Source organism: Etheostoma spectabile, chromosome 4 (assembly GCF_008692095.1).
Source record: "Etheostoma spectabile isolate EspeVRDwgs_2016 chromosome 4, UIUC_Espe_1.0, whole genome shotgun sequence".
Classification (NCBI taxonomy): Eukaryota; Metazoa; Chordata; class Actinopteri; order Perciformes; family Percidae; genus Etheostoma; species Etheostoma spectabile.
Window position 1 is genome coordinate 3,405,112 of NC_045736.1, and position 11,126 is coordinate 3,416,237.

Genomic DNA, 11,126 nt, shown 5'->3' on the forward strand with positions numbered 1-11,126 from the left:
ACATGACCCCCCCCCTCCCCATTGTTCAAGTATGAAATGAGAGTGACATAAAATAACTTACAGAACATATGCACGAATTAATGAACAAGACACAGAAACTCAACAAAAAGTGTACTAAACTGCTGCGACTCCTGGCCTTTCCAGTCAGTGAATCAAACAGGGCCACAATACGTTGGAACATTTTTCATCTTTAATACAGGGTCTAAGAACATGTAGTCTCATCTAAGGAACGGACCATGTAACACACATAAAAAAGTTATATAACTATTTTATGTTCTCTTTCTATTTTTCAGTACTAGATTTACATCCTGAAGATTTAAATTAAAGTTCATCAAAAGTCATTCATTTTAGTGAATAGATTTGTTTTTCCAGGTCCACACACACGTCGCTTTTAGTTAACAAAGATCATGTGTTTTCTCGGCTACATTTCACCCTTAACTGGCTACACTCGTTGATCCAGAAAATAGACACAACTGCATAATTTTAACTTCCACATCAACAGCATTGAAAAAACATGGATTCCAGTTTTAAAACAGAACAAGTAAGATGAGAAAAAACAACCCACCATTAAAACATCCATTAAAACCAAAATCAAAATGGACAAAAATCAATATTATGAGAAAAGACATGGCGAGGCTGAGGTCCTCTGAGGAATAAGCATGATGAGCTATGAACGGTTTGTGAAACTACGCACGTTTGTTTCCACGAGTACAAAATGCACGTGCACGTGCGCGTCGACACACGGGACGGAGGTAAGTGTCTCTGTGGGCTGGTTGTTAATAGGGGGCTCTCTTGCTTTCAGCCCTGGGACTGGGGGGGGGGGGGGGGGGGGGGGGGAGGAGGAGTGGGGGGAGTGCGGGGGGTGGGTGATCCCTTTGGTCCCTTGACTCCCTCAGGAGCAGAGGGTGAACTGGTCTTGCTCAATGGGCTTTTTGACCCAGGCCCCCAGGCCGGCCTTGTGGAAAGCCTTGATGAGCGCCTGCTTGGCAGAGTGGTACTCGGTGGCGGCCTGCTTGGCTTCATGGTAGGAGCTGGGCTTGAGCACTTTGATCCACAAGATGGATGACAGCTGGAAAAAGGAAAGAGACAAGAGAGGTTAAGCTAAGATGATTTTCTAAGTACGTACAGTATGTACGGCTCATGACATTGAGCGCAGCTCTGTCTAATCGGTATTAGTCTACATCGACAACGGTGTCTTATTCAATTTTGTAGCATTTGGAAAAAAAATTGAAGACATTTTTAAATAGTATTGGATAAAAGTTGACATATTCCAGTCTGTCTGATTATCATCAACATCCATTCCTTTAATTTTAGTCTAAATAATTCCTATTTTCTCCTTTTCTAACTCAAACATTAGGTATAATTTCCTATAAATTAGGTTAATTGACCATAAATTCCAAAAATAACTGTAAAAGTAAAGTTAATAAGTTAGTGTTACTTGGTGTTGAAAATGTCGGATGAAGCCCGTTGTGGAAAAAAACACCAAGACAAAGTGTTGGGAAAAAAAAGGTCAAAAATGTGAGAAATCCCAGAATGCTGTGTGGACTAGCCAGACCCTCCTCCGCAGCACTGTGGAGGAAGGTCTGGCAATGCGAGACTTTATCGCTTTCTGTGTTTAACCCTCCTGTTGTCCTCGGGTCAAATTTGACGCCTTTAAAAAATGTCTATATCTGAAATATGGGTTTCTTTTTAACCAAGTTACCACAAAAAAATGATTTGGATTCCTTACAACGCTCTTTGCAAATACAGTTGATTGAGCTGCAGCTGGGTCACACAGTAGCAGTTTGCCCATTCTTAAATTGTTGTCCACACATACAGCGGGGAAAATAAGTATTGAACACGTCACCATATTTCCAAAGGTGCTATTGAAATGAAATTTTCACCAGATGTTGGTAACAACCCAAGTAACCCATACATACAAAGAAACCAAAACAAATAACTTCAAAAATGACATTATGTGTAATAATGTGAACTACAGGGACACAGGAAAAAAACATTGAAAACATGGAGAAAAGGAGGTGCAAGAAGGCATGGAAAGCCAAGACAACAGCTGAAAACTATCAGTAATTAAAAAGCCACCCAGCCTCCAGTCAGTGCAACTAACTATCAGCTGGTTCAGTCCCAACTGACGGCCTACAAAAAGGTCTCACTGCCGAGGTGTCACAAGACACATCTTATAATGGGTAAAAGCAAAGAGCTGTGTCAAGACATTTGCAACCTAACTGTTGCAAAACATAATGATGGCATTGGTTATAGGTGCATTTCTAAACTTCTGAATGGTCCAGTGAGCACTGTTGGGGCCATAATACGGAAGTGGAAAGACAATCATTTCACCATAAATTTGCCTCGACCAGGTGCTCCTCGCAAGATTTCTGACAGAGGAGGGAAAAGAATAATCAGAAGAGTTGTCCAAGAGCCAAGGACCACTTGTGGAGAGCTTCAAAAAGACCTGCAAATAGCAGGTACTGAAAGAAAACAGTAAGTAATGCACCCCACCGCCATGGCCTGTATGCACGCTCACCACGCAAGACTCCATTGCTGGAAAAAAAAGGATGTTGAAGCTCGTTTTTAAGTTTGCTGTACAGCATTTGGAAAAGCCAGTGAAATACTGGGAGAATCTAGTGTGGTCAGATGAGAGGAAGATTTAACTGTTTGGATGCCATAATACACACCATGTTTGGAGGAGAAATGGCACTGAACATCACCCTAAAAACACCGTACCAACAGTGACGTTTGGTGGTGGGAACATCATGGTGTGGTGCTGCTTTTCAGAAAATGGTGTGGGAAAATTTACAATTGACAAAAATCTACTGCCATCTACCAGGATGATGAAGATGAAATGAGGGTGGACATTTCAGCAAGACAATGATCCCAAACACACGGCCAAGAAAACTCACAACTGGTTTCAAAGAAAGAAAATAAAGCTGCTAGAATGGCCCAGCCAATCACCTGACTTGAATCCCATTGGAAATCTGCGGAAAGAACTGAAGATCAAGATTCATAGAGGCGCACGGAACCTTCACGATTTGAAGACTGTTTGTGTGGAAGAATGGGCCAAAATCCCACCAGAGCAATGCATGCCACTAGTTTCTCCATACAGGAGGCGTCTTGAAGCTGTCATTACCAACAAAGGCTTTAGTACAAAGTATTAAATAAATATCAGTAAGCATGTTCAATACTTTTCCCCTGTGTCGTTTCACCTTATTACACATGATTTCATTTCTGAACTTATTTGTTTGGGATTCTTTGTATGTATGGATTACTTGGGTTGTTACCAACATCTGGTGAAACTTTCATTTCAATAGCACCTTTGGCAATTTATTTACTGAGAAAAATGGTGATGTGTTAAATACTTATTTCACCCAGTGTATGATTGATTCAACAAAACCCGACTGGATGGTGAACCAATGGAATGTGACCAAAACGACAGCAGCCCACATTACTGATGGATATGGCTGGGTGTAAAAGTACTTTAGAATATGGACGGAAACTAAAATGCTTCATAACACCCGAGTGTAGTGGCTGTACCTTGGAGTGCAGGCGCACCCAGCGGCTGTAGAGGGCGTGCTTGCAGAGACGTGAAGCGCGACCCATGTCGTCCTTGCCTGTGGTTGCATTGATTACCTCCAGGGCCTGATCCCCCACCGTCCAGTTCACACTGAAGTTGGGCGCCTTGCCCGGCTGCCTGGCCTCTGCATTACTTATACCTGGAATCAAAAACAAATAAGGGTGAAAGACTGAGCAGCACAACTGATGGTGGCCGTCCAAAACAAAAAACATGTATCCCACCAAAAATATGTAAATCATGAAATGATTTAAAGTTAATCGGATAAGCTTAAGGATTCCTTTATGGGTTTGTGAAAATTCTGCATCTTATTAAGCTGAACAAACCATGTAAATACTAGGGATGTACGATTCACAAAATGTGACGATTTGATTCAGATTTTTAGGCTCACCATTTGATTCAATATTGACTTTGATTCAAAAACGATTCTCGAATAAAAAAACAATTCACAGTATGTAAATGCAGTTACTTTTCCCATGTGTGTGTATGTATACTTATATATATATATGATTCATGTGGATTGGTTTATTTAAAAAACCTGTTATGTGTGTTTTAGAGCTGACCGATATTATCGGCCACTATTTGGCATTTCCCGATCTATCGGTATCTGTATTTATAATGTCCAATTAAAAAAAATATATATATATATATTATATTTTTTAAATATTCTTTGATCAGAATGATTTATAATGATAAATAAATTATTCTGATAAATGAATATTTAAAAAATAAAAACGGACTGTCAACCATGTTATAAGGTTTGTCCACCAGAGGGCACTCTACAACGTCCCTGTTGGCAACACTGATTATTTTTTTGTTACTGTGTTTTTGTTCAAAGGACTTTAAGTTTCATATCTTAAGTTTGTATTTTTATACATTTTATTTATCAGAATTTTACTATATTTTGAAGTTCCGCTGTTCTGCTGTGACAATGAAACAAATTATTATATCATTTTAGTGAGAACTCATATATAACTACAAATAATTAATGTTATTTAAATCTGTTTGTTTTGTAACGCGTTTCCTGGATTTTTTCTAAAAATATATCGGCTTATATATCGGATTTTTAAATAACCAAATTTCGTATCGGTCTGGCTTTAATGTGTATGTTGTGTCTTATGTCTGTAAGATACTGGGACCTTGAATTTCCCCTCGGGGATCAATAAAGTATATCTATCTATCATGTGATTGCAGTAGACATACAAAAATAATAATTAAAAATCATGAATCAATTTTTTGGGAATTCTAGGAATTGTTAGAGCTTGAATCGCGAAAACAAGCTGCCATGTTGGAGACTAAAATACTGAATAAAATGTTTTTCTGTCGCAGCACTGTCCACATTTCAAGAACAATGTGTTAGAAAACACACTCAGAACATAAAATGATCATCATCATTTTCTTTTTCTGTCCTCCAAAGCTTCTGTGGGAGACACACAGGAACTTAATTGCCTGCAACCCTACTGCATGGATGTATTAAACAATGGATGAGGTACCAAACATGGCAACCCATTCTTATAAATGACAGCTACTCCCACAGCTCTAACAGCAACCTTTCCCTTGATTTTTTTTTTGTTTTTGCTATTGACTGGAGACAAAATACGATCCACCCAGGGGGACTATGAGGTCAGAGCCTGCTTGTTTTCAGCACACTACTGGGCATCAGCCTCCACTGTATCTAAAGCATAAATGGGAGATATATGGGTGCTATAAATCCCGGTGTCTTGTTCTTTGTGTGTGTGTGAGTGTGTGTGTGTGTGTATTGAAGCTTCTCGGTTCCATTTGGCAGCACTTGTGGCAGAAGATGATTTAAAGAGGATGAAATCCTCAGCGTTCTAACGCCACAGCCCTTCACCGCTAAGAACTCTCTAAAGCGGAAAAGGTTAATAACCCCCAATACTATTATCTCCTTTACCCGACATTTAGAGAGCAACCAGGGAGATGGAGCAAGGGGAGCTGCATATAGCTCTATGCCCTGTGAGAAGATACCACTAGTTGTCCCCTAAGATAGATCAAACATAAAATGACCACAGCATTACTTTACCTGTTTAAATAAGAGTTACATTTGAAGTAGCTTTTGCCGTTGTCCCGTGCTTATTTCTTAAAACGGATGACTTGCTAAACTCTAGTGTCCGTTACCTTTTGCTTCTTTTGTGTTGGTGTTCTAATCTCCGGTAGATGAGGACTATGGTTACCTGGTCCTCAGATCTCTGCAGGGTAAATCCAGACAGCTAGCTAGACTATCTGTCCAATCTGAGGACTATGGTTACCTGCTCCTCAGATCTCTGCAGGGTAAATCCAGACAGCTAGCTAGACTATCTGTCCAATCTGAGTTTTCTGTTGCACAAGAAATGTTGTGAGTGAAATGTTACAAACTTGTTTCTACAAAGTCCTCTGACCAACCAGAAGACAAAAAACATGAATGCTTCATCTAAAAATAGAAAATACATCAAATAACAACAAAAACAGCAGGAGCACTGGTCTTTATGGCCTTTTTAAAAGGTCAAGCCAATGCTGGAAACTTACACAAAATGATAAAGCTATTCAAATTCCACAGGAACTAGGTAAATGTCAGCTCAGTTCAAACAGAGGAGAACAGCATTAACTGTCTTTCTGCTGTGGACTGACCAGTGATGAATGTGTTTACTTCTTGAGATTACTGTCTTACTCTCTGATATTTAGACAGAGTTTGATTGACGAAGATTACCAAGGGGATCTCCTTATGTGAACATGATCATGCTTTTACCTCCACCGGAGGTCTTGTTAAGTTTAGTCTACAGTACATCAACTGCGTTTTATTTCAGGGATTGTTCAGATGCCGCCGGAAATTCTGCCGGATGTTCATCACCTTGATTATCTGTCCAACCTCAGTTTTCTGTGTCAAGACTAAAAAAACCTTTGGACGTACATGTGTTCCACCTAAACAAGTTTATTTGCATTACCAGAGGAAGGTCTGGCAATGAGACTATGTTAAGTTAACATGTAGCATCTTTCCGCAGAAATCTGATGTTATTTCCCCATCTACTCCACATCAAAGCAGGCACTCACCACTGAGAAGGGGCCTGTTTAGAGTAAACTGCTGGGGCAGGTCCTCGATATCTGCAATGCGCTGGTACATGGCCCTGGAGAGGTGGTCGCCATGGTAAAGGCTGCCAAGGATGATGCTGGAGAAGTAGATTGGCTCTGTGAAGTAGCTCATCAAAGAGCCCTGGATGCCTACCACATTCCACCTGCAAAAAAGACACATTTCATACACATTCATAAAGATCAGATTAAAAAAAATCTACTTTACACATTCAAACGTGCTGCATGAAGCACACTTACTTTCCACAGCAACCAGTTGGATTAGCATTAACTGTTACACACTGTATAGCTGTGAGTTCAAACACCACCTTTTCTACCAATGTTTTTTCCATTTTTATGATTATTACAAACTGTCAACTCCTCATTGTCCTGAACATGAAAATATGCTTTACAAAAATCCGGATGACTTTCAATGGTTGACATTAGACAGTGAAAATGATTGTAATCAGCCTAAAATGTGCCCGCAGACAGTATGACAAACATGAAAAAGAGATAACGTTTCTTCAGCATCCAAAGCGTTCGGGAACTGAGTATATATATAAAAAAAACTGTATGACAATGTGGTACATGCATAAGTGGACACACGCATACAGCAGCATAAGCAAAAATATATATTCCTATATAACCAGCCAATGCAATTCATGTTGTATACATTCTGAGGTTTCCAATTTCATTTTCTTCAAACTTCTTTGTATTTCTATGCTGTGTCATTAGCCATCTCTTCCCAGTCATTTTCCCATTGACATGCTCTGTGAAGCATTGCCTGCACCACCCCACTCAGAGAGAGAGAGAGAGAGAGATAGAGAGAGAGCAGATACAGACCAGAAAGAGGGATGGAGATGGAGAAAATATGAGGGAGAAAGATGACAAAGAGGGGTAAGGAAAATAAGAGAGTAGACCCAGGGAGAAAGCAAAAGTTCCATAGAGATGAAAAATTAAAGACTAAGGTTGGTGTATGTTTCCCCTGTACCCTCTGTGTTGCATTCAGGTCCAAGATCATTTATTCCCACAGTTATACATACATCTTCAAAAACAAAAGCCAGAAATAGATGTCAACATACTGACGCTTAGTCTAAAAAGCTAAAGTGCCCATCTTCATGGTAATTAAAAAAGAAAAAGAAAAGAAATTGAGCCACACTGTTGCTCAATTTCTTTTCTTTTTTAATTACTTTTTGGACAACAATTGAGCTCAATGGCACATCACAATGAGCTATATGAGGCTTTGGCTATGCAAGCAATACTTTCACAATGTTTTTATTTTGCTCATGGACACAGACAGTTGTTATAATTGAAACCACAAATTGCATTACAACATCCTCAATAAATGCTAGGGCAATAGCAAGGATGCCTACACAGCCAGAGCCAGACCTCCCCTGAATAACCCCTGAATAACTCTGATTATAATGTTATCCAGCTTCTCCGCACATATCGCTCAGTTTTTTAAAGTCCAGCAAACCAGAAATCCAGTCTGTGATTGGTTCAGTGACAAAATGGAGGAGCTGAAGAGATGCTTTCTCTGCACAGAACGGGATATCTTTTTCAAGGATGCAGACATTGACACTGCCACTGAATCAACCACTGCATACATATGTTTCTGTATTGACTCTGTTATACCCCAGACAACTGTTAAAGAATATCCTAATAACAACCCTCTATCACAAAAGGCATTGAGGAAAAAAACAACTTACAGATCTGGAAATAAAACAGAAGTCCAAACTGCACCAAAATACCTGAATCTGCAATTGAGAGCAACTTGACAGAAATACAAGGAGCGGGCAGAATAAGATCTGTCAGAAACATACAAACAACCAAAGTAACAGGCCCTGATAACCTGTCTGCTTTTCTTTTAAAAAACCTTTGCAGAAGAACTGTCACCAGCCTGGCATAAACTATTCCAGCTCTCCATAGTCACATAACCAGTACCAAAACTGTGGAGAAAAAATCTATTTTTCCAGCACGTAAGGCACGACCCCAGGAGAACAATGATTATCGGCCGGTGGCTATTACCTCTAATGTTTTAAAATCAATGGAGAGGCTTATGATAGATGTGGAACAAATGTTGGATAAATATCAATTTGCTTACACAGAAAATTCGTAGTACAAGTGATGCCACATCAACAATGAAACAGTCTGCATTAGCCAGACTGCTTTTTCATCAAAAACAGCGTCTGCTATTCAACAATATCATTAAATTTCATTAATCCTGATTTGATAGTCCATGGATGTGTTCTCTAAAATCCACTTTATGTAAAATTTGTCCTGCTCTTTTCTGTAAAATGACTAATGGCTAGTTGCATACGTGTTCCCCCACACTTACACACAGTAAACTATAGTAAGGCAAAATAAGTGTACTAACAGTACAGAAGTCACATTGCCTTATAATCTAACACATACTTTGCTTTGTTTAGAACAGAAACATTCTTGGACACCATTGTTTTACATGTGCTGTATGAGATTTCCATGTACATTTTTTTTATCCATTACCACACCCAAAACTTTATATCAAATACTCTTTCAATAGTGAAACATTTACATCCTGCTTCCGATTAGAAAAAAAACATGAACTTTGTTTTTTTTTTAAGTTCAGTAATAAATTATTTTCATCAAACCATATTTTCAATTTAACCATTTATTTTTGAATACTGTCTGCTAAACGGAACCTTGAGGAACTCCACATTCAATATTCCTGTTATCAGATGCATTACCAGCAAACTGTACATACTGTTAGTAGTCTATGTTCTGAATAACTGCCTACCATTTTAAAAATACGCCTTTCATACTGTATGTTTGCATTTTAGAAATGACAATGTTGTGATCTATAGTGTGAAAAGCTTTGGACTCTGGCGCTGCGCTGCCAGAGTTCTAATGAGAGTCCGAAAATATGATCACATAACTCCCATTCTATACTCATTGCACGGGCTCCCTGTTCATTCCGGATCGACTACAAAATCCTCATGCTCACACAAAAATTGTTCACTGGACATGCACCACATATCTACAAGAACCATCACCTTGAAACCCTCCCCCCCACCCTCAGATCAACAGACAATTGCTCCTTCAGTCCCCACCACAAGGCTTTGTACTATGGGTGGCCGAGCTTTTTGTTCAGCTGCACCACGGCTCTGGAACCACGCCCAGTGACCTGAGAGCAGTACAAGACCTGACACTTTCAAAGCTGAACTGAAGACTTTTTTATTCAGAAGGCATTTTTGTGCTGATTGTTTTTATTATTATTCCTCTCCTGTGTAGCACTTTGCATTCCTTGGAATGAAAAGTGCGTTATAAATAAAATATATTATTATTATTATTATTATTGTTGAAATCTATAAATATACCTATCGCATATCTCTTACATTAAATGGCAGTTGTGATCTAGTCTAATGTTTTCATTAATGCTAAAGCTACAGATCAATTTGTTCGGAAACCATATTGACGCTCTCTCAGCAATAGGTTTTTTTCAAGAAAAGCATCAAGTTTTTTTTTGACAAACAATTTTTCAAGCACCTTTTAAAATTGTGAAAGCAGAGACACTGGTCTACAGTTGGTCAGGCTATGTTTATCTCCCGTTTTAAAAAGTGATGGATGAACTTTGCTTTTTTCATCTTATCAGAAACTATACATGTAACAAAAGGAAAGATTGAAAATATAACTAAGAGGTTTCAGTATACAGTGAATAGTTTTTTTCACTACAAATATGTCCAACCCATCAACATCAGTTGATGTCTTGTTCTTTTGTTTGTTTTGCTATCGTTGAGCTTTTTTCATTTTCACTCACTTCTCCTAAAACCATGGAGTGCACCACTTTCAAGTAGTACATCATTACTTTTATTAATACAGTTTGCCAAATTGGGACCAACATTTACAAAATAGAAGTTACATTAATTTGCCACTTCTCTCCTTTTCATAATCTCATTGTTGTCATGGATAAAATGATCCTAGAAGTTAGTAGCATGAATTCACAGTTTGTGGATTCATTGATATTAAAAAATATATAGATTAGCCTTTATCTATTAAGGACCACTAAAAACAAAACAAAAAAACAAGACACTGACAGTGTGATGATGAGCTCTTCCCGTTCTCTCTTTTTGCTTCAGGCAGAATGTTGAGTGTGTGAAATTACCAACATGGACCCAGAACAATGAGGAATATGGAAACATAAGCCCCCAGGCTACTCAGAGATGCCATCGTCTCCATATGCAATATTCTGTGTGTGATATTGTGTGAAAATGAAATCTCAAAATTGCATAGCTGCGAGCATGAAGCACACATTCAGTCTAATACAATTGTGCAGTAACTCAAACACATTTTTTCATCACAACGGGGTTACAGAAACACACCTGATAACTCTCTAAAAGGCACACGCAGTACATAGAAAGAACCACAAACAAGCACACACACAATTGGAGGTATGTTTTCAGAAGGCATTCAGTTTCATTCCAGTCAAACATCTCTGTATTCCTTTTTTTTTTTTTTTTTTTTT

General features: G+C 38.7%; 1 protein-coding gene across 5 annotated transcripts in view; it reads right to left on the reverse strand.

Moving 5' to 3' along the window:
• Positions 1-172: 172 nt before the first annotated feature.
• Positions 173-11,126, reverse strand: part of adarb1b (adenosine deaminase RNA specific B1b) — a 134,205-nt gene continuing 123,251 nt past the window's right edge. For all 5 annotated transcript variants that reach the window (XM_032512933.1, XM_032512935.1, XM_032512936.1 and 2 more), the window contains 3 exons: positions 6,611-6,792; positions 3,529-3,707; positions 173-1,069 (listed from right to left, as the gene is read on the reverse strand). In XM_032512933.1, coding sequence (XP_032368824.1) covers positions 893-1,069; positions 3,529-3,707; positions 6,611-6,792 — 538 coding nt within the window. In that variant the 3' untranslated portion in view covers positions 173-892. The remainder of the gene's footprint in view (positions 1,070-3,528; positions 3,708-6,610; positions 6,793-11,126) is intronic.